Source organism: Alternaria ventricosa, assembly GCF_023758065.1.
Source record: "Alternaria ventricosa strain BMP 2768 chromosome Unknown scaffold_9, whole genome shotgun sequence".
Taxonomy (NCBI): Eukaryota; Fungi; Ascomycota; class Dothideomycetes; order Pleosporales; family Pleosporaceae; genus Alternaria; species Alternaria ventricosa.
In genome coordinates, this window is record NW_026055689.1 from 1,077,690 (window position 1) to 1,100,349 (window position 22,660).

Genomic DNA, 22,660 nt, shown 5'->3' on the forward strand with positions numbered 1-22,660 from the left:
CAGCCATAGGCGCTTTGCGCTTGAGGTTCTTTGTCGGCCAATAGTATCCTTCATGTTTGGGTTTTGTTGTGATGCTCAAGTTAGGCTTGGCCCATGGAAAATGTCTCATGTGTTCAACAGCAAGGCTGATCAAAGGTCATGCTTGTCTCGTGACTGTCTCGACCTCCGCGTACGCCGGGCGCATCCACAAGTCTTGATGCGTACAATCGTTGTACATGTCTCCTGTTTAGTGTGTACATTTAACACGCACGAGACGGTAGCTGCAGGTGATGCTACGACCACTCCGCCTTTGCGAAATCTACGGTTTCCCTAGTAACTCTCGAACATAAAGAATTCAGACGTCATTCAACCATTAATCTTGGTCTATGTGACCCTGCATGCAATTCCGCACTTGGCGTAATCTCGCCAGGTGCTGACCCGCATGATGATGCTACCACTACTGTCAAAGGTGTGGCTGGATCTGGGTGTGGCGTAGATTGCATGCGCCACATCCATACGCTAGGCTGCTTCGCTCCAGACTCACCTCAAAGAATCTCCATCAAGACGACGACCCTAGCCAGCACACCCCACACGCGCCAACACGTCTCTCTTCGCCTTCGAATCCAGTCGCCCTAGTACCTCGGCTCTATCACGAGCCTCGCACGCACACAGCCCTCTCCTCCTTGAAACGACGACGCGATGGACTACGACCCAGATGGCGGCGCAATCAATGTGCGCTTCCTCCAGGTACACCGCCCGCTCCGTCTGCCCCAGGACACGTCGAGCTAACCCAGCTATGCGTAGGCCGACAGCCAGCGCGCCAACTTCATCGTCCAGAACTTCAATCTCGAAACCGCAAACTCACTCCGCCGTGTGATGCTCGCCGAGATTCCCACCTTAGCCATCGATGTCGTAGAAGTGTTTGACAACACATCCGTCCTCGCCGACGAGTTCGTCTGCCACCGTCTCGGCCTCATTCCTCTTTGCTCCAAGGGCGTAGAAGAGCTGCTGTACTCGCGTGACTGCGACTGCGAAGGCTACTGCGACAACTGCGCCGTGGTTCTCACCCTCAACGCGAAATGCACAGGCAGCGAGATTATGAAGGTGTACGCGCGGGATCTGGTGATTGAGTCTCGGGCACCACACGAAGACCTGGGGAAGCCGGTCATCACTGATTCAGAAGAGACGGGTAGTTGCATTGTCAAGTTGAGGAGAGGCCAGGCAATCAACATGAAGTGCATTGCGAAGAAGGGCATTGCAAAGGAACACGCGAAATGGGCACCTAGTGCAGCCATCGGCTTTGAATACGATCCGGCGAACAAGCTGCATCACTTGGACTACTGGCACGAGGAGGATGCGGACAAGGAGTGGTATGTCTTGTTTAAACCATCCGAACATTGTGTAACAGCACGTCTCTAACAGATATCCAGGCCCAAAGACGAAGCCCGCATAAACCTCGACGGCGGACCTCCCAACCCCGACGAACCCTTCAACTATGACGCTGCCCCAACACGCTTCTTCTACGACGTCGAAACAGTTGGCGGTCTCGAACCCGATGAAATCGTCACCCAAGGCATCGGCATCCTACAACGCAAACTTGCCGAGATCATCAAAGAATTGTCTGGCGGCGTTGGAGGCCCGGAGGACTTTGGCGGTGCGCAGAGTCCAACACTGAATGGTGCTGGATATGGTGATGCGGGTGGATATACCCCTGTCGGAGGAGGCGGATATGGAGGAGCGAGCTCGTGGGGTGGTGCAGCACAAGGAGGAACCACGCCATACGGAGCTACGCCTTACGGGCAGTCCAATTGGTAGACGAAGAGAGTGGTGTGTTTGGGTGTACAACATTGCATGGGCCTGGCGTTCTAAAAGGTGTGGGCGTCAACAGACTGCAAGACTGCTCAAAAGAAACGCAGTCCTTCTTCATATATTGGCATCTACCAAGAAAACAAAGACACTTTGCGAATCGCTATCGAAAATGAGTTGATGCGAATGGCATTGATATCTCTGCTAGCTCTTTGGGCTGCCTTCTTTTGCTCATGGTTCGTCATATCTAATATTACAATATACGCAAAGCCATTTCGTCATCATGCTTGCTTCAACTTTTCCAGAATGCGTCTGAGAGGGGAATATATGTACACAAATGTACCTCGTGAATTGACACGAAAACGCCATGCCCCCAATGTACCGTGCCAGATCAAAGCAGCCAACCATACAATGGAGCCGAACCGAAGTAGTCATACACATGCGAAGAAGATCGTGGCGGCAGCGACAGAGGTCCTGGTTCGCGTAGGATGAAGCTCATATTGCTTCTAATAATGTCGGGCTTATGCGTTCTTTACAACGCCAACCTTGGCCGGTCGCAGTGTCCGGCCGTTGAGCTTGAAGCCCTTCTGCTGTGTGTGGAAGCAAGTTCCGTCCTCCTTGTCAGGCTGCGGCGCTTGGAAGACCGCCTCGTGGATGTTGGGGTCGAACTTCTCGGCCGCCTCGCTGGGGTCGAATCGCTCCAAGCCGTGCTTCTTCAGCGTGTTGATGAGGATGGTGTCGGTCATCTTGATGCCGTCGTGCAGGGCAATGAGGTCGGTGTTATCCCCCTTGAGCTTCTCTTCTGGCACGGTGCCGAGTGCGCGGTCGAGGTTGTCGACGGATTCTACGAGGTCGCGGGCGAAGCGCTGGATGGCGAAGTCTTTAGCGGCCTTGATTTCGCGCTGGGTGCGCTCTTGGAGGTTGCGGAAGTCGGCGACTGAGCGGAGGTACTTGTCCTGTGGGTTCATGTCAGTCTTGTGTCGTCTTGCATTCGGGCAGCATCGGAGCATACCTTCAAGTCGACAATTTCCTTGTCCTTCTTCTCTAGCTGCTCCTTCAATTGTGTCGCCTCATTGTTCTCTGCGGGTGCTTCCTCCTTCTTCTCGGCAGCCTCGCCCTCCTTTGCTGGTGCAGCATCCGAGTACCACCGAATAGCGGGCGTCGCTACTGCTCGTGTGATGGGTGATTGTTGACGTAGTGGCGCAAAAGGCCGTATTGAGCGGGCAGCCTGCTGTCTTGAGGCGCGGAGGATGGTTCTTTGCAACATTGTGTGGTATGAGATGTGGAATGCAGCAGAGGATGCAAGGTTTATGCGAAGGCGATAGTGTAGCTCAGGTGGATGCGATGATGAGGAAGACGTTCGAGAAAAATTCGGAGCTGTGAGTGACGAATGCCTGTGCTTCCATCAGGGTCCAATTCTTTCCGTTCCGAGGCGGACCCTTTCCGAACAATTTGCCATCCGGCGATCGCATACGCCTTTGACATGCATCTCGACAAGTCAATGCCATGATGCGTGATGCGTCCTTCGCCAGTCTTCTCCTTGCGTATACGCTCGTTTGTCTCGCGACATGACGTCGTCCCGCCATCTGCGACAGTCCAGAAACCTATCGAGGCGGCCTATTATCGCGGGGGTACATCGCGAGGCGTAATCCTACAGCCGCAAGCCTTGCCTAAAGAGCGCGCAAGATGGCCAACCATATTCCGCCAGATCATGGGGAGTGGTGATCCTTATGGGCGGCAACTTGACGGGATGGGTGCGGGCATATCAAGTCTGAGTAAGATATGTCTCGTAGAACCCTACGGAAGGAGAGTGGCTTTGCCCGAGAGAGCCACTCGATTTCGAACAGGCTTTGGTGGTATTGATGCAGCTCGTAAAAGTGCGCAGGCTGTACAGGCTGCAGAGGCTCTGGAAGAGGCGAAAGCGACTGGGGAGGAGCCAAAGCTAGACATTGACTACACATTCGTCGGCTTGGGCATTGAAGACGATGAAGTCGACGTCGCAGGCAACTGTGGAAATATGAGCAGTGCAATTGGCCCTTATGCTTATAACGCCGGTCTTCTCCCATCAAAAATATACGCCCAAGGAGACGGAGAGGTCACAGTAAAGATACGGAACACCAATACTGGGAAGGTGATCGACTCTACCTTCGAAGTCATAGGAGCGCAAGCTGCCGTCGCGGGTGACTACAGCATTGACGGCGTTACCGGAAAAGGCTCAAAGATCAGATTGGATTTCAATCGTCCATACGGTAGCAAAACTGGCAGAGTGCTACCTACTGGCAGGAGAGTGGACAACATTGGGGGCTACAGAGTATCGTGCATAGATGGCGCGAACCCAGCGATCTTCGTCCGAGCAGACGATGTCGGAGTGGATGGTACCATCCTACCCGACGACTTCAACAATCTTCAGGAAAAGCTTGCTTTGCTCGAAAGCATTCGCAAAGCCGCTGCCGTTGTCATGGGTATTGCATCTACAGAGGATGAGGTCCCTCGTACCGTTCCCAAGATCGGCATCGTATCACAATCATCTGCGCACCCCGTCTTGTCAGGGAAGACTCTCAAGGCATCACAGATGGACATTGTCGTACGTTTTCTGTCAGATACACAGCCTCATCGAGCCATTCCTTTGACTGCTGCACTGACGACAGCCGTCGCGGCGCGCATTCCCGGAACAGTTGTCGAACAGATGCTTGCTCCTGAGCCTTTAATGGAGGGCGCCATCACCATAGGTCACGCAAGTGGTCGACTGCAGGTCAACGCCACGATGGATGCAAGGAATAAACTCATCCCCGCCACTGGTACAGTATACAGAACCGCGAAGAGGCTGTTCGAAGGAAATATTTTCTGGGCCGACAAATTCGGTGAGACGGAACCTAGGGAAGACACTACTGAAACTGGTGCCACTTATGGTAGTAACGGCCGACACTCCCTCGGTCTAGCTTTCGTTTTGGAGAACCGCGGCAAAGACTCATCCCACCTCTTCGAAGAAGACGTCGCACGTGCAAAGCAACAAGAATCGGCTGATGCCGACATGGACCGAATCATAAGCCAACAACCGACTCTAGAGCAGATTGAAGAAAACGAGCAGAAAGAGGAGCCCGAGGTCCCGATCCTAGTTTACAGACCCCTCCCCGACCCGCACAGGAAGCGTCGCGACCTGCGGGAAACACCCAAAGAAGAAGACGCCCTCACACTCGCCATTCAAGGCCTACACTCCGAACTCACCGGACTGCTGCACGATGAAAAGATCATGGACACCACGGAACGGAACTCTAACCTTCTCGAAGCTGTCCTCAGAGCACACCGTTCCATCCAAATTAGCACCCTGAACCAAAGACGGTCAGCCGAGAGGGCTAGCGAGAAGGCGAAGAAATCTGAGGTTCAGAAAAAGAGAACTCGTGCACAGAAGGTTAGAACGAGCGGGAAGTTGAGATGGGACCATGTGGAAAGGGCAATCTCCGCCCGCGTTACGGAGCAGGCAAGAAAGAGGGTGGAGAGTTGGGAGAGGACGGAGAGGACGGATACCAATGATATGGATGAACATATGGGGAAGAGAATGGAAGGGAAGATGGCGGTCCGAGGTGATGGCGGTGAAGAGCAGAAGACGGAGAGGTCGGTGAAAGAAGACATGAAGGGATGGATGAGGAAACGCCAAGACCGTGAGAGATGACATGGAATAATGGGAGAGGAGCCAAGAAGAGAAGGAGGAAAGAAGGACGATGAGAGAAGACTTGGAAGAAATCCTGAGCAGCCGCGAAAAGGGTGACACTTCGATGTTTAGTAGGGACCCGGAATTTGATGCTTTGGTGCAGACAGAGCCGGGAAAGAGGGCTCCTAGAGATGTAGGACCGACGAAGATTAGCAGTTACGTCGTTAAGACGGCGGAAAGGAAGGTAAAGCTGTCGCAAGGTTTGTACTACAAGCCGAGGTCGTGGAATTCGAGATGATGGAATGAAAAGAAGAGTACAGGTTGCAGCTTGTGCTATCTGCGAAGACTGGTCAATGGTAACAGACCGAAGCAGACCTCGATTGTAATTCAGAACCAAAACTTTTGATCCCCAGACTAGGAATAAGTCTGCTCATCTCAACCTATATCCCCATCCATCCCCCGAAGACTTACCTTACCTTACCTACCTGATAATCGTGCCCTGTCTTTCGATACCTCCAGCATAAGGCCCCTCAAGGATATCACTTCCGCCTAACAAGCCCATCGAGCCACCACCCAGCAAGCCGCCCGCACCCACACTACCCCGTCTATCACTCCAAATCTCATGAAACCGAATCGCCATATCACTCGCGGCCACAACAATACAACCTTCCTCAGCACCTCTCCGCGACCACACCCCGTCTTCACCCCTCGCTCGCCCACCATCACGATCGTCGTCTGTTTGCGGACCGCTTGTGGGACCACCTGGATACGCGACTGCACACAACGCGCGATTCTCATCGTACCACGGAACGGCAACGACTTGTTCGCAGCTGGGCCAGGCGAAGACGGCGATGCGGTATGGGTGTTCGGGTTGCGCGAAGCCGAAAGTTGCTGCGATCTCGCGGCGTGTCTGGGACCAGGTAAGGCCAGTGATTTGAGCTGCGCAGTCGATGGTCGCAAGACAGGTGCCGGAGCGGGTGTGGTAGAAGTGGATGCAGCGGTCGTTTGAGCCGCCGCCGACGGCGAGGAGTCCGCGTTGCCAGGGGCAAAAGGCCATGGCTTTGACGGCGGCGTTGAGCGTCCATGTGTGTTTTGCGGCTGATTGCGCGAGATGTAGCACGGCGTTGTTGCTACGGTTGGTTACAGTGTAGATGGATTCGCCACGTGGGCCTTCCCGGACGTCCAAGATGGCTGCTGTGTTTTCACTTGCGGGGTTCGATCGGAGTACTTTCTTGGTTTCGAACAGATTGCAGTTGTTGTCGTTTCCACCGCTCGCAAAAAGCTCACCGTCGGATGACCATGCTAGGCCACAGATCTGTTGACTGTGGATTGAAAGTCGAGCCAACAGGGTCATGGCACCAGTCCAACCGAAGAGTTCACTGTGCGTCTCTGACGGCCACTCCACACTGTAAAAGTAGATGTGACCGACTTCGTCCCCGATGAGCAATTCTTCAGTCGATACAGTCATTGCTCTATCTCGAAGAGAAGGGCGTTGCACAATAGTCGGTCTCCAGGATACACACGATACAGGCTTGGGTTGAGTTGCATCGAATCGTGGCTCAGCATCCAGTGGGCTCCACAGCAAGATGCGGCCATCGGCCCGCCCTACGGCAAGAATCGCTTGACCACCTGCTGTAGAGGAGAAGTCTAAGGAGGTGACGTGCTGAACATCTGCGGGACCGTTTGGCGGCACGGCGTTCAGGGAATCTGGCGTGTTGACACCGTTTCTCTCAGACCACAGATGAACAAAGTTTCCTAGGCCGACAGCCAGACACTTGGAGGTGTAGGAATATGCGAGTAGGGTACAGTAGTAGTCGTCGCGGAGGTTAGGGGCATCGAGAACTGTGAGCGAGGTCAGTATTGAGAAGCAACGGTAAGCAGAAGAACATATCGAAAGGGTAAGATTGGCACTGGTCTTCGCTTTGGTGGTGTTTGACGGGGACCTTCAACCTCAGATTAGCAGCAACATAACACTTGGGTTGCGTAGTAGATGGGAACAAACTCGAAACGACTCCGTCCCTAATCCAAGCTCCGTCTCGCCAGACATGTTTTGCCTGCGATGCAGGGCCACTATGTGGTGAGCTCGACGACACTGGAGAAGACGAGTGTTGGAGAATGCGATCAGTCGGGTCAATGTCGAGCGCCAGTGCGAGACGTCTCTCGTAGGCTTCAAGTTCGGCATCGGGGTCTGCTCGGTTCAGGAAAGCAGATTTGTACAATGGCGCGTTCGTTCCACTTCCAAGCATTCCACCTCTGCCAGTGGAGACTGCTACTACTGTGTCACTCACAGCAGAAGGCCCACCAACATTCCAGACAGCGCCAGCGCTGATCTGGCGAGTACCCAGAGGTAGAGGGGTTTGTCTGAAGTTGACGTTTCTTCTGTTTGCATTTGCGCGGCCTGAAACTACAGAGTGTGCCTCCCTGAGGCCGCGTAGTTCCTCGTTCATACGGCCACTCCTGCGCAGTCGACGGCTGAAAGCATCTGCACCTGTGCGTGTACCGCGGTTGGTGTTCTGTTCCTTGTTCCGACGCTCCGCAGGGCTGTTGAGCTCGAAGCTTTCTCGTGTAATAGTGGGTGGTCGGCGGCAAGCGATGAAACGATCTGGTGTACTTGTTTGGGTTTGGCGAGGTGATGCTAGTAGGCCACCTCGTGCTTGCCATTGACTGGATCTGAGAGGAGAGCTGGCATAGCGCAAGGGAAGACGGCGAAGCTTGGCGGGCGGAGAACTGTCGTCAGCAGAGATGTCAATGCAGCGTAAGTGCGGTAGATTTGGTCTTTCGAACGTAGTGACTGTATCTGTTGGAATGAGTGAAGGAGATGCTGCGCGGCTTGCATTTTCAACTATGCTGTCCGAGGAACTGCGATTGCTGCGTCGTCGCTTGCTGGAAGAGGATCCATCTCGAAGCGGGTTGAGGTCGCAAGGTACCGGCACAGATACGTGGTTAGTCGGACTCAGGTCTGGAGTTGACAGCGCTTCGAGACGAGAGAGAAATTTGGAATTGGACTTCCTAGGAGAAGACAATGGATTTGGGCAATGACTAGTAAAGCCGCTGTCGATGTCCCTGAAGAAGAGGCAGCTGCGACTTTGGCGCGGAGACTGCGGCGTTCGAGGTGATACCCAGCCGTCGGTACTGGCAGTCTTCGTAGGAGACAGCGGCGGTGTGAGATAGCCAGACTGAGACGGAGATGCTTCGTCGCCAGTGTCGCTCATGTTGGAACAGCTTGTGTCAAGATGAGTGGACTGGAGGACTGAGCTATGAGCTTCAGCGCATGTGAAGCTGTCTGAAGGAGAGGAGCTAGGAGGCCGGAGACCGGGTGCTGCCTGGTGTCCCGGTGTTATTGCTGCTGGGTTAGTAATAGCAATGGCTGCTGAGGTTGCTTAGGATGTTCGGAGCATATATAGGGTTGGCAGATGCGGCTAGTGGTGACGGCAACCTTCCGCGAGGGATGACGGAGGGGCAGGGGCTCCACGCGTGTAGTGGGGCAACATTCCGCCGAGGCTGCAACTCGAGGAAGCAACGCTGAGGCCTCCTAGACAGCGCAGAAACATATGGCAAGCGTAATTTGACTTCCTGATCGCTCCACAGGTCCTTGCTGACATGTCTAGCACGGTATATCACGCGGGTCGGGCCCAGTCGTCCGCTCGGAAGAAGCGCGGCAGAAGGAGCTACAACAGATCACAGACTACAAAGATTTGGCGGATCTGGTGAACACGAAGGTAATGTAATCAGAGGAAGCTTCCTTTGGATTCTGCTGACACTCGCTCTGCAGGTTGCCGAGAAGCAATATACGATCGAAGTCCTGGGCCTAGTCACGAAACTCTTGAACGAGAATCCCGAATACTACACAATATGGAATCACCGAAGACGCGTCTTGATGGCTCTGGTGACCGCAGACACCCCCGAAAAATCACCGGACGAACTCTTACAGGGCGACCTGCAGCTCACGTTTGCGCTATTACGAAAGTTTCCCAAGTGCTATTGGATATGGAACCACAGAAACTGGCTATTGCGCGAGGGCGAAGCGCTGATGGGTGCGGATGCAGCACGTAAGCTCTGGTCAGGAGAACTACAACTCATAAACAAGATGCTGCACGCAGACAGTCGCAACTTCCATGCTTGGGGCTACAGGCGATTTGTAGTGTCGCAGATCGAGCGTCTGACCGCATCCGATGACGTTTCCGCATCGGAGACAGCACAGAAGAGTCTGTCAGAATCTGAATTCGAGTACACGACCAAGATGATCAAGACCAACCTCTCCAACTTCTCCGCTTGGCACAACCGTAGCCAGCTTATCCCCAAGATCCTCCGCGAGCGCAACGCAGACGCTGGCTCGCGCCGTGTATTTCTTGACTCAGAACTAGCCCTGATCTGCGAAGCCATAAACACCGACCCCTTCGACCAGTCCATATGGTTCTATCACCAATACCTCCTCTCCATATTGTCTCCGTCATGTCCGCCGGATGCGCTTGTCGTCCAGGACCTGACCAATGGCGAGCGGCAACAGTACTACGAGCACGAGATGGAGTACATCAGGGAAATATTGGAGGACGAAGCGGATTGCAAGTGGATATACGAAGCGCTGCTCGGGCTTGCAGAGGCATATCTGGAGGTAGATGCTGGGACCAAGTCGTTTACAACGAAGGATATGAGGTCGTGGCTAGACGAGCTGAAGCGTCTGGACCCGTTGCGGCGGGGACGATGGGCCGATCTTGAGCGTAGACTGAACCTCTGAAAGCCATTTACGGTAGCCTTCAGGGCTTGCTTTTCGTATTCTCAACACTGCTAGCCGCAGTAGTAGGCGCGGCTTCCGTCTTGTTGTCCTTCTTCCATGCCCAGAGCCCAAGCACGTTTGACCACGAGTTGTCGGCAGGCGCGGAGGCGACAGCTTCCTCTTTATGGGCCGATAGTTGTGCGGAAGGTGGGGGTGCAACAGCACTCGATGCAACGGGGATGGGATTCGGGGTGCTGGAAGCATTTGCAGCGGCGAGTTCCCTGACACGAATGTTAGTGAAAGCGACGAAAGTACCTGTGGAGTCTGCGCACCGTTTGTACTCCTCCTCCATCCGTGCGATTCGCTGTTTCTTGAACTCTCCATCAAACGTAGCTACCCCAATTGACACTCCGACGATAGTCGCCAACGCGACAGGAAGAATTCGTCCCGCCATTTTGTGTGTTCGTTGCTTAAAGTGACGACGGCTGAGTTTGGCGTGTATGACGAAAGCACTCCCGCGGGCAAAAAGTTGAGCCCGCCGCCGTCGCCAGCACGCGCTAAGCGGAGCACGGGACGACGCGCCATGCCTTCAGCCATCACCCAAAACCTCACCCCGCCAGCATCCAACCGCGGAACGACATGCAGGCGCGTCCAAATGTCCAAATGGCGACAGAAAGGTTTTGTCCAGGACTCGGATGAGGAAGAAGACGAGTCTCAGCTCGAGAGTCAGGGTTCCAGGCAGAGTGTCGGCCTGAGTGGACGCGTCGAGCGCGTCGAAGATGGCCTCGTGCCGATCCAACAGCATGAAGCACCCATGGAAGAGGTGCGAGGGGTCGAGAAAGAGGAGGGAGAGAAGAAGTATGACGACGAAGGCATCAATGGGATAGAGAAGCAAGAGACGGGCATCGCCACGCCTACCAAACACAGCTCGCCGAGACGCCCTACGCCATCTCCCTTCACGCCCAAATCGACGCGCAGTATAGGAAGAGAGCCCACCGAGAGCCCTGATCCGCTGCTAGGCTCACCTACGCCTAGGAACCGACAGGCTGTACAACCTCCATCGTCACAGCGCCTGGCATCTCCGATCCTCCAGCCCAGCTCTGCCGTGTCCATACCTCAACTCGATGACGGCCATCTCATGTCCATCTCCGATAACTCGACTACTCCGATACAAGTAGCAGTCACGGAGAAACCTGAAACCTCTACACATGCTTCAAGCATACTCAGAGAGTTCGGCATCGCGCCGTTGTCCGATGATTCCGACGATGATCTCTCAGATCCGCCCTCGGACCTGGAATCGCCTCCTCCTGCTTTCGCTGAGCCCCATCGACGTACGGCAGTCCAAGTGGTCATACCATCCGCAACGGCTCTACAAAGACAAATCGCCGAAGATAGAGCAAGACGCGAATTTCGACAACGGAAGCCCATCCAAATGCACCCATATGCGCTGGAGGGTGAGATGTATCGGAGAGAAGTACAGAGCAGAGGCCTCAAGCCGGTGCGAAGAGAACGTTCACGATCCCCTCAGGGTCATCGCAGACAGCCAAACGATGAGTCGCAAGAACAGGAGTTCAATCCCGATCAAAGCCCTACAAGCAGCCCTCCCGAGGTCGAGATACCTGTTTCTACACCTGTGTTGCCACGTCCAAGAAAGGATCTCGTTCATCGGCCCACTTCTGGTCCCGCCAGACGTCCTCCTTCCACACAGCTCCGTCATCCCCATGCAGCCAAGCGTCGGAAGCATAATTTCTCATCCACACAAGCAGCGGCGGCACCGACAAGCATTTTTGAAGACAGTGAAATGCGACGCGATATCTGGTCCATACCTCCGAACTCGCCGCCGTATTCAAGTAGTCCACCATTACATGGAACTACGTCAGCTCGCCGTCCAGCTATGCTGCGTGTATCAACCCCTGCTCCAAACTTGCCAACGCCTTCTACCTCGTCTGTCATGCAAGAAGACCCTCAGATGCTCCAGGGCTCAGACTCCGAGCCAGCCCCCCACAGCATACAAAGATCCGGCGGAGAACTGCGTCGGCCAACAAGGGTAGTGATAACGGACAGCTCATCTTCGGCTGCAGGCTCTGCTAGTGAGGCAGAGAAGAGTGACGATGACATGCGAAATGTGGGCCGAAAGATCAAGGGAGTTTTGCCTGCTTCTTGGCTGCGATTCGATCGCCAAGCACAAGAGCGACGGAAGGTTCAACAACGCGAACGAGAACGCGCGCGTATCAATGCAGCTGCTTCTCCCGAGCCAACGGCGCCTGTTCGTGGAGTTGCCCAAAGAATCATGAGACCTGCTGGCCGACCTCGACAAAGTTCAGCCTCCAACACGCCTTCACAGGCTCCTGTTGTCATATCTGATGATTCGGATGATGAGCCCAGGGCTTCTGACCCCCGGCCTTTGCAAAAGGTGCAAGACTCCGTGGCCGACGCCTCTGCGTTAGCTGCAATGTTTGACGATCGTTATGCCGACGACAACCTGTCCGACATGGAACACGACCGTCTACCTCTCCCTACGCTTGGTGGGACAGGATCAAAGCGGAGAAAGCAGACCAAACTTACAGACGCTTTCGCGAAATCTAAGAAAGTCAGACTATCAGACGGTTTAGCAAGGAACGTTGCCACTGGAAAACGATCGTCTGGCGGTCAATCCTCGAACAGGAAGCATGGCCACTCCAAGAAATCACGCAGAACCCCACCGCCTGCCATGAGTGTCATAGACATTGATCTTTCGCCTTCTCGACCAGGTGGTAAGATGCCGCAGTTTCTTAGGATCGCCAGACGGCAAGCGCTTCAGAGACCAGATTTAGCCCGTCAAAGTGTACATGACAAGCAGATACGACTGCATAACGCTGAAGACACAGAAGAGGCCAATACCACTTTACGACAGTGGCAACGGGGAACACTGAAGCCAAGACCAAATGTTGCATCGCAAAAAAAGAGATCCCGACATCCTTTGGCCGATCGGATCGATAACCAGCAGCATGCCGAGCAGCTTTCAGTAACGGACGCCGCATCTGCGAAGGGCACTGAGGTACAATCTGAAGCCGGGACGGACGTATCCCGTACACGCCCACGTAAAAGCATCCCCGCAGGCCTCCACATCTTCCAGCGCTCTACGACCCAGGTCAGGAAATCCACGCAACGAGGAAAGAAACATGTCCAATCAAGCAAGAATCCAGGACGAGCTGGGCGTCAGGCGCCTCTTCCGTTCAGAACCGCGCAACTTGAAGGCGATGAGAACGACTTTGGCCGTGGCCACAGGAAAATCGCATTCGAGAAGGGCCTCTTGCGTGTCGATCAGCAGTTTGGTCTTCAGCTGCCTAGCGAACAGCCTTTCGTAAACCCACAGCTGGCTAGGTATCTCGCAGATGACAATACCGAACTGCCGCCCCTCCCCTCCGCGAGAGACGTCGGAGAAGGCCAAACTGAAGGTCCAAGCAAACAACAACCTCCGGTTCGCAGACGCTTGAAGCGAAAGGTACAAGCGCAACGAATTGATGTCGATGCGCGAGAATATCGCCAGCCAAGCGAGCCAGCAGTTGACGAGATCCTCAAGAACACCGACGCTCCTCAACCACAAGAGGTCGACACGGAAGACGGCTTGCCCGTACTCCATGGGTTGGGTCCTTATGGCACCCGTTACCCGATCACGTTCGATGTATACTCTCTAGCCACCGACACGTACTTCCATTCTTCCACATTCATCGGGGCTGACGAGTTTCGCCAAGCTCTACGTGTCAGCAAGCCTGGTAGCCGTGACCTCGATGAATTGGCCGGCCATTGCACCATCAGCCATAGCGTTCTGTCAGTCAGATGTGGCCCATGGAATGATGAGACATTTTCTAGGCTACAAGAGATTGTGAAAGCGGTATCAGAACCTGTCGAAGTCCATGGACCTGACCCTGATACGTCATCATTAGTCCACGAAAGCCCACTGAACTCAGCTCGATTGGCACGATCACTCATCGGCTATATTACCCACCATCTCAGCTTTTTGGATCCCATTGATCGGGATGACTGTGTGGCCAAATTGTTGCGGCTATGCCAAACAATCTTTGACAACTTGTTGGTTGCTCAAGGTACCCTGAACGGCCGAGATCCTAGTCATACTCATGGTGTGGTCCGTGCTATGGCATACCTTCTTGTCATCAGCCTTCAAGTCCACTACATCGCTCAACATCCTACCATTTCTCCAGGCAACCAAGTCGGAGTTATCGGTCTTGCCAAAAGCTTATCCAAGACTGTCGTCGCTCACTTGATGCGGCACGGCATTCCCAGTCTTAGTAGTTTTCTCGAACAAAACCAGCGACACTCCATACGCGAGAAGGGTATACAAGATACCGACGTGGTTGTTGAGAGTACGGTCATATGCATGCATGTTTTGGAAGAGATGGACATACCAGGATGGAGTTTCTGGGATCTGGCCAGTCAAGAGCTTAGTTCCAAGCTGGGCGGCGCTACTACTTTACCTGCCTTCGAGGCTACCTGGGCCACAATGTTCACCTTCCTTCCTTACAACGAAATCGATTTGTCCGGCATACCGCTTAGAAGCCGGAGGGAGACCTTCAAAAGCGACAATTGGGCCTGCATTCGAGATCTCTTGCGCAGACTATTCGAGTTATACCCGAGTACGTACAGGAAGCACAGCACGTCGCTGAATGGATACGTCCGCGCCAATCTTGCACGATGCCATCGGTTGATTGCTCATTGGCACTGGAGACGTCCGGAGTTGATGCTTAACGCTGTATTGGATTTCTTTGGCAAGAATGGACTCAAAAGCCTACGACGTGAAGCAGGCGCTGGGTCGGTACCCTTTCTCAATGACCTTGCCACTGCGCCATCACTCAACGTCGAGCCGAACGAGAACTCCTTTCACATCTCACTGAAGTGTCTCGCTCTAGGTCTCCAGGGTATGAGCAACGCCTATCCCGAGAAGAAGATTCGTAGCTTTGTCTTCCGCTCACTGCCTAATCATGGGCGTGCTTATCCCAAGGATCAGCCCCTGGACGAAGAAAATCTTGCAGCGCTACGCAATCACCACGACCTACTCTCAACGCTCTACTGGGCTGCGCCACCCGCTTGTCGGCCAAAGCTTGATCACATTCGTGACCTAGTCAATCACGAAAGCTCTCATCGCGAGGCATGTAGAGTTAGCGTTCGAGCCTGGGCCAACCTTGCTACGTTTCAGCTATCAACCGAAGAGCCATATACCTCTGCACGGCCATTTGCATCCTGGCACAAAGACATCATGCACCAAACGCTCATTCAGTACAAGTTGGCAAAGACTGAAGCTGACGACTATCTCAAGTCTGGTGTTCTGGACGGCACTACTGATGTCTCTGCCGTCATGGTTCGTCAAACGATGGAAAAGAACCAGGGCCAGGTTATTGCGACGCTAAGAGACTGCATTGCAGGTATGAGCAGGGCCATCCAACATGCAAAAGATCAATCATCTTTAAGGGCATTTTTGGTGGACTCCGACATCATGCATCTTTTGGAGCTCCCTCATCTGGAAGATCATCGACTCGTGAACGTTATTCGCGACGTCATGAAGGTCCTTCAAGATTATGCGAAGATTCAGAAAGCCAACTTGAAGAAAGACGTAAGCCAACAGACAAGTGAAGAAAGCCAGGACTACGGTGACTTTCCCGATATGGATGACCTGGAAGATATGGATGTCGATGTCCCCGCAAAGACCGTTCAACAATCGGGATTGGATTTCATCCAGACTCCACTTTGGCACTTGCTGTCGAACGCCTTTGGCGCGGAGAACTCGCCAGACGATAACCTGCTCATGGATTGCATCGATACATGGGTTCGGATTGCAGAAGGCCAGGTCCTATTGGGTGAAAGATCATGGTCGTACTATCTCGATTCGTTTAGCCAAGTATCGTGGAAGCAGTTACGCCAGACCGAACAGACGCGCAAATTCGGCCCATACTTCATGGCTGCTCTCGCCGACTGTGACTCAGCCGCGTACGAAGAGCATCGACATGAATTTTTCCAAGCTCTAATGGTAAGCTTGGTCGAGCGAGAGTCGATGCTGAGGTTCCAGCACAGACTGCTGCACGCGATCGCGCAAACAGACGAACATCACCCGCTCATGCAGAACCTGCCTTTCTTCCGCGATCTAGAGACTGGGAAATGGGACATCACTGCCGACACTCTGCGCACGCGACGCCTTGCCCTCATCTCCAGCATTCTCTCCAACATGCGCGACGACATCCACGCCATCACTCGAGCCGAACCATTACGTCTCGGCGAAATGAAACGGCTGTACGCGTCGATGCTGAAGGACTTCATGACATCTATGAAGTACAACTACCAGCAGCTCCGCCAAGGCACAACGGTGACAGGCGCATATGTCGAATTCGTGCAAAAGATCGTCCAATTCCTCAAGCAATACGCGAACGACATCTGCCCTGTACTGCCTTTCTTCACAGACTCGGTCGCTTTCCCACTCCCAGCCGGAGATCCCACCTACGTAGTCGCTCGCCTCTGTGGATACGCGCCCAAGCTGTCAGATGCTGGGACTGCGAAACAGCTGTCTTTTTTCATCCAGACTGTCGCACAACAAGCCGCTGCGGACAATCAGCAAGCTTATCTGGTCAACCAGCTCACAACTGCTCTCTGCACTGATGAGGCGCCGACTGGCGATAGGGTAGCACTGCGATCGGTCTTGCTACAGGGCATCTTTCCCGCATACTTGGAAGAAGCCTTCTCATCCAGCACAGCCTTCGCCATTGCTAAGCCCATACTGCAAGCACTTCCCGCGACCCTAGAAACGATGATTTTCGACCTGCGTATCACTCAGCCTGAAAGTCTCGCTTCGACCGTCGGCTGCATCGTCTCGATTTCACACGCCTTCATCCGGGGTACAGAACAACTCAAGGACAATCATCATCTGCTCCAGCTTCCCTACGTCCTTGCCGCGCTCACGCATATGCTGCAAGCTCTCAAGTCCGTTTTGTCTCCGCTCGAATACATATGCAATCGCACCATGCCCTCCGCACATCTCAATCCACCACCACTAGTCACCTACATCGGGGAGCTCATCATCTTCATCGCCCACCTTCTCCGCGGCGCAACACCAGATACCATCCCCTCTTACGCTGGTGATGCACATGCGCCGCCCCCAGAGAGACAACACGCAGATCTCCTAGCCTTCTGCCGTCGCGGCCTGGAAGACAGCTTGAAGACGAACTGGAGCGAGAGCGCTGGATCGATATGGTTCGGTCAGGGCCATGCTCGCAGAGAGGTGCTTTTCGATATCGGGGGTGTGGAGGAACAACGAGGGAGACTGGAAAGAGGGATAGAAGAATTCCAGGCTGCGCTTCATGATGCTTATGGATTTGGGGACGCTGTGTGTTACGGTGAGGAGGGACGGAATGTTGGGTACGACATGGTAGTTTAGTAACGTCTTGGATTTAGCGGCATGAAAACGGCGTACACGGGCATTTCTTGGATTACAAGTATATAATAAGAATCACGATGAAACAATCACGCTTCACAGGTATGCGCGGATTGATCAACTAAACACCATGAGAGCACCTCAAACAAGGTCAAGCCTGAACACGTCTGCAGCCTACGTTAACGTAGAAAAATGCGAAGTAGGTGGCTAACGTCAACGTTGGCTCTAGGGTGTCGAGTGTTTTTCCATAAATGAGGGGTGCGCAACAAGTCAAAGCATAAATCACGCGAAATCATGCATACAAGTGAAAGTTTCTATGTTCTCCTTTCGTCTCCAGCAGATGAAGAGCGAACCATACCAGCCTTTGCGGTGTGGGATGTGGTTATTAGCCTCATCCACGGTACACCATGAGAGAATGAGGATAACAAGCAATCGAAAGCCATGATCATCCCTCTCCCAAGCTCCAGCCTCTTAAAGTCCATCGCCAGGCACGTCTATCCATCAAGCATCGACCTGAACGGTCATTTCAAGCTGTGAACACAATTAGCTACATCGCGCTTGAGGGTTGAGTGAAACGTACACGTCATGGACAATAGGCCAGCGTCTTTTCGTTCCTCAGCTAGCGTGTTCATTCAGATCCGCAAGGGTTCGAGCAGCCCTTCTGCTCTCTTCAGCATCCCTCTCCATTCGCGCGTTTATAACCGCATAGAAAGAGGTAGTATCGTACTTGTTAGCCCGACGAATGGCATCTATGTGGCTCATTTGGGACGAAAAAGGATCATAGCTATGATAGTCCCCGTCGATGGGTGGATCGGGATCAACTGAAGGGAGGACGGCTGCGGTCTTCTTCTTCTTTGGTTTCTTCTTTTTCTTCTTGGGTGCTACAGTCGGGGTGGCGTCGAGTTGGGGTGCTTCATCAGGAGAGACGGTTCGCGAGGAGTCCGGGTGGGTAGGGGCAGGAGGGGTAAGAGCAGACGGTAGCACTCGCTCTTCTCCGACTAGCGTGGAAGCGGAAGAGCGGCGAGAGTGACCTGGAACGTGAGTGTGTTGATTGGAAGTGAGGTTATGGGGATCATTTACTTCCTGGGCCGGCATCTTATGGGAAGGGCCTTGTGCTTTTGGGGTAATTGAAGGGACAAACGGCGGGGTTGAGGGTGTCGGTTCAGGAACTGGGGTTACCCCAAAGTCTCCCGAAGATCCCTGGTTGGCTGGCGCGGCGAGGTAGGCCTCCATCTTTTCCGCCTGGTGAGTTACTGAAGAGACATCCTTGGAATCGTTGATATTACCATTGGGTTTACCATTCTCCGATTCGGCAACAGCCTTGTCTTCGCCATCGGCAGAGCTGGCACCAGCTGGCTGCATCTTTGCCTTGCCTTTGGACTTCTTGTTTCCTGTGGTGCTATCACCGCCAGACTTTGAGTTGGCCGCTTCTGGTTTAGCAACTGTATCTGTAGCTCCAGAGGAGTTCACAGAGTCTCCTAGAGACCCAGTCTCACGCTGAGCGGAGGGAGCGTCGTTGGGCTTTTGCGAGGATATGGCCTTATCGGCCTTCGCCTTAGCGACCCGATCAGCATCTTCTTTCTGTAGAAGTGAAAAACCAAAGTCAGCATATGTTTCATGTTTTTTCGTACATTCAAGACTCACCTTCTGCTGCTTCTTTCTAGCCTCCTTTTCTCGTTTAGCCTGAGACTTGTTGCTCTTCGCGAACGGGTGGAGCGACTGCATCTGCTGAGCACCAGCTTTCTTGGTCGCATTGACGGGTGAGGTCTCTGCAGCTGTTGACATTTCTTCGTTTCCTTGAGCAGTAGAGGTTGTTGTAGGATCTTGTGTACTGTCCGACGCTGGAAGCTGAGGGGCGGTATCTTCTTTTGGCGGCGCAGCTACAGTTGGATCAGACTGAGTAGTATTGCGCGGGGTGATCAGTTGTGGAAATTCATCCAGGCTGGTCTCGGTAGGTATAGACGGCGATTTTGTGGTTTCTATGTACTGTCAGACGTTTTATATGAGAATTGGGTTGGGGTCGCAGTACCATGGTTCGTAATCATCGCCTCGTCCTGGAGCCCTGGTTGCGGCTGCGCTGGCACAGACTCAGGCTGGATTTCTGGCGCAGAATGGAAGCTAGTGTCGTTCTTGGCCTCATCGTCCGAGACGTCGTTGTCTGCTAAATGCGCAGACGATTCTATCGGAGTTGAACTCGAAGGCCCACCACCTGTGTTCTCACTATCCTTAGCGATGGGAGTAGCGTCAGATGTAGTCGCTAGATTCTTGGCAAGGGCGCCCGCGAAGTTGAGAGGGACGTCAGTGTCACGCTCTTTCTGTGTTGTCTTGGCGTCTTGTCCTGCCTCCAGGGTCTCCGAATCCTTGGGTGGCAGTACGGTAGAGACGTCGGCTACATTTTCTGGCTGGTCTATCGCTGATGTAGATTCGGAGGGAGAGGACTTATGTTCTTTAGCCGAAGAAGTAGGCCCATCGACAGTCGCTGGCTTCGTAGGTTCAGTGATGGTTTTGGTAGACTCTGTGCCGGTCTCTTCCTCTTTCGCGACAGCTGGGCCATCGGAGTTCAGCTTCCCAGCAGCTTTCGTGTTCTCATCGGCTGCATCAGTGTTCTTGACTGCTGATTCGCGCCTACCTTTACCCTTGTTCTTCTTTGTAGGAGACTTCTGCTGACGTTTGGGCATCTCGAGCTTGACGTCTCCTGTCTCTGGATAGCTAGGAACGTCCGACTGCGGGGATGGCTTCTTCAACAGGCCGCTTCTAGCATCCTGGGGAGAGTACGATGCCTTGGCGCTCTCTGTAGGTGCATTTGACTCTACATCAGTGACAGGCTTATCGTCTTTCTGGATCAACATGCGTGAAGCATCACGCCCAGTATGTGACTGATCGAAATAGCTTGAACTCGATAGTGAATCCCTCTGGTAGAAACGCCTTGGTACCGTCACAACGGGACGGACTCCACGTACTTGAGGATTAAACCTATTAATACCCAAGGCTACGCTGGCATCTGCAGTTGATACGAATCTAGATGTGTCAGCGGATCCACAGAGCCAACGGCGAGTGGACTTACGTAGCAAAGGCATGAAAAGAACTTGCGCCGATCTTGTTGCCCTTCAAGGAGACCGCGATGGGGCTAATGCCGACCGTCTGCTTGAACATTTGTGCAATTTCAGACTCGCCGGTTTCGGGCAACAAATCCCCGATCCAAAGCTCGGTGACGGTCTGGTTCTTGGGTCCAATCCATGTATGACCGCAGCCAGAGACGGAGTCGCCAGTGATAGCCGGGTCGTCTTCCGATGGGCGACGTCGATTGTTGTAGTCGGCATATCGAGGTCCGCCGGATGGCACGTTGCCGTTGTAATCAGCGTTGGACCTGTTATATGACTCCCGCCCGCCTGGGTTGGACACTTTCCGGCCACGACCAGACTGAGTGGCGAAGCCGTTGTTACCACCCTTCCGACCTATGTTGTTGTGTCCCGGGGCACCGTTGAACTTAGGGTTGTTGCCACCGTAAGGGTCGTAGAGCTCTTGGGGGTTGCGCGGTGGATTGGAACGACGGGGCACCGGTGCACGAGGATCCTGGTGTTGAAGCATCATGTTGTTGGTCATGTCGCCCATCGAGACGTGCTGGCTGTGTGGCTGCTGCGTGAATATAGGGCCCATTGGCTGAGCTTGCATCATGTTCTGCTGGTAGTTGAGTTGTGCTCGAGACATCAGGCCAGGGTCGGGATGCTGGAGAGCAAAGCCATGATGGACCACCTGAACATACGGAACTACACCCGACATCATTGGCTGAGCGATATGTTGGCCCGGTGCCATTTGCGGGGGTAGGAAGTGAGGCGACTGCATGGCAAGCATAGCGCCAGAAGGCTGTCGTGGGTATGGACCATACGCAGTGCGGTTATTGTTCTCAACCCAGCCGTGTTGCTGAACGTAGGATCCGGAGTTCATGTTACGATTGGATTTTGGAATATTCAAGGATAGCGCGTGCATGTTGGGCGACGGTCTCGAGGGTCCCGCCGGAACACCCATATCGCCGCTCCTCAATGGAGCAGGATGGCCTCCAGTCTGAACGAGACCCTGCGACGGGATGCGTGGAGGAGCATAGCGCACGTTAGGCTGGTTTGGTACTCCGGAAGACACATTCGCGACATGGTCTGGCTTATCGACGGCGGGCGAAGGCTCTGCCGGTGTGGTCAGTTTGCTGGGTCGAGATCGTGTTATCTTGCGGTTTTTCTTACTGCCTTTATTGTCTGTAGACATCTCGACAAGGGTGGACGAAGGCTGGGTTGCTTCATTGGTGGACTGTTGACCCCAAGTGCGTGCTTGTGGCGTCAGGCTCTCGCGCAGTGTCTCGTTAGTCGCCTTGTTCATCTCGATCCAGGTTGTAATCAGAATATGAGCGACGTGCCAGAGGAACACACGAGGGAACCCAAGAGGCTCGCCGAACACGAAGATCTGGTCGACGATGGCAAGCGGATCGTTGATGTCGTAGACGTTGCCCATCTGAAGCCCGATAAAGTCGACTCGATCTGGATGCGCGAGCGCCCAATCCTTAGCGAATCGGTTCGCCGCGTAGTAGGTGTTTCGGGAGATGAAGATCAACATCTCTTCGCAGAATTTCCTGCCCTCGATGTGGACATCTTCGGCATCCCACAGGTCTTCCACGGTCCACCCCTGTGAGGGTAGAATGCAGAGACACCTAGTTGAGTCAGCATAGGGCTCGAGTAGGGCGGGGCAATCTACTCACTGGTTCTTGTACTTTACTTGCCAGTGGGTCGCTGCTTGCACCACAGCCGCAGGACCTTGGACGCTACGTGCGATGACGGGCGCACGAATTGGACCTAGTGAACGGGGAGCGCGGGTACCAAGTTCGGTAGAAAAGAAGGCCTGGCCGACTCCCGGACTGAACTTGGGGTCTCTAGTTGCATGGTTGATTGGGTCGACGACAGTGTTGTTCATATCGGTGGGGGACGCAGGCTGCTCGTCTGCAGTTATTGCGGTCGGCGTGTCTGCAGCAGTAGGCGGAGTGCCCGGTGGCTGGGCAGTATCCGACATGGCTGAACTCACTACTGGCTCGATAAGGGAGGTGCGAGTGAGC

At 53.9% G+C, this 22,660-nt stretch overlaps 8 protein-coding genes across 8 annotated transcripts; 4 read left to right on the top strand and 4 right to left on the bottom strand.

Moving 5' to 3' along the window:
* Positions 1-678: 678 nt before the first annotated feature.
* On the top strand, positions 679-1,794 carry J4E93_006027 (uncharacterized protein; the record flags this gene model as incomplete). The annotated part of the gene is made up of 3 exons (XM_049343945.1): positions 679-726; positions 784-1,349; positions 1,410-1,794. The coding sequence occupies 3 exons, from the start codon at positions 679-681 to the stop codon at positions 1,792-1,794; spliced, it is 999 nt and encodes a 332-aa protein (XP_049199178.1).
* A 512-nt stretch (positions 1,795-2,306) lies between these two features.
* J4E93_006028 (uncharacterized protein) lies at positions 2,307-3,052 on the bottom strand (the record flags this gene model as incomplete). Its single annotated transcript, XM_049343946.1, has 2 exons — positions 2,307-2,741; positions 2,798-3,052. The coding sequence occupies 2 exons, from the start codon at positions 3,050-3,052 to the stop codon at positions 2,307-2,309; spliced, it is 690 nt and encodes a 229-aa protein (XP_049199179.1).
* A 444-nt stretch (positions 3,053-3,496) lies between these two features.
* On the top strand, positions 3,497-5,455 carry J4E93_006029 (uncharacterized protein; the record flags this gene model as incomplete). The annotated part of the gene is made up of 1 exon (XM_049343947.1): positions 3,497-5,455. The coding sequence occupies one exon, from the start codon at positions 3,497-3,499 to the stop codon at positions 5,453-5,455; it is 1,959 nt and encodes a 652-aa protein (XP_049199180.1).
* A 460-nt stretch (positions 5,456-5,915) lies between these two features.
* J4E93_006030 (uncharacterized protein) lies at positions 5,916-8,095 on the bottom strand (the record flags this gene model as incomplete). The annotated part of the gene is made up of 3 exons (XM_049343948.1): positions 5,916-7,276; positions 7,506-7,990; positions 8,046-8,095. 3 exons carry the CDS (start codon positions 8,093-8,095, stop codon positions 5,916-5,918), a joined length of 1,896 nt encoding a protein of 631 aa, XP_049199181.1.
* An 890-nt stretch (positions 8,096-8,985) lies between these two features.
* J4E93_006031 (uncharacterized protein) lies at positions 8,986-10,169 on the top strand (the record flags this gene model as incomplete). The annotated part of the gene is made up of 3 exons (XM_049343949.1): positions 8,986-8,994; positions 9,043-9,153; positions 9,207-10,169. The coding sequence occupies 3 exons, from the start codon at positions 8,986-8,988 to the stop codon at positions 10,167-10,169; spliced, it is 1,083 nt and encodes a 360-aa protein (XP_049199182.1).
* A 19-nt stretch (positions 10,170-10,188) lies between these two features.
* On the bottom strand, positions 10,189-10,602 carry J4E93_006032 (uncharacterized protein; the record flags this gene model as incomplete). The annotated part of the gene is made up of 2 exons (XM_049343950.1): positions 10,189-10,429; positions 10,481-10,602. The coding sequence occupies 2 exons, from the start codon at positions 10,600-10,602 to the stop codon at positions 10,189-10,191; spliced, it is 363 nt and encodes a 120-aa protein (XP_049199183.1).
* A 201-nt stretch (positions 10,603-10,803) lies between these two features.
* Positions 10,804-17,568, top strand: J4E93_006033 (uncharacterized protein; the record flags this gene model as incomplete). Its single annotated transcript, XM_049343951.1, has 1 exon — positions 10,804-17,568. One exon carries the CDS (start codon positions 10,804-10,806, stop codon positions 17,566-17,568), a length of 6,765 nt encoding a protein of 2,254 aa, XP_049199184.1.
* Positions 17,569-18,180: 612 nt separating this feature from the next.
* Positions 18,181-22,617, bottom strand: J4E93_006034 (uncharacterized protein; the record flags this gene model as incomplete). Its single annotated transcript, XM_049343952.1, has 5 exons — positions 18,181-19,146; positions 19,210-19,544; positions 19,595-20,538; positions 20,630-22,261; positions 22,310-22,617. 5 exons carry the CDS (start codon positions 22,615-22,617, stop codon positions 18,181-18,183), a joined length of 4,185 nt encoding a protein of 1,394 aa, XP_049199185.1.
* Positions 22,618-22,660: the final 43 nt, after the last annotated feature.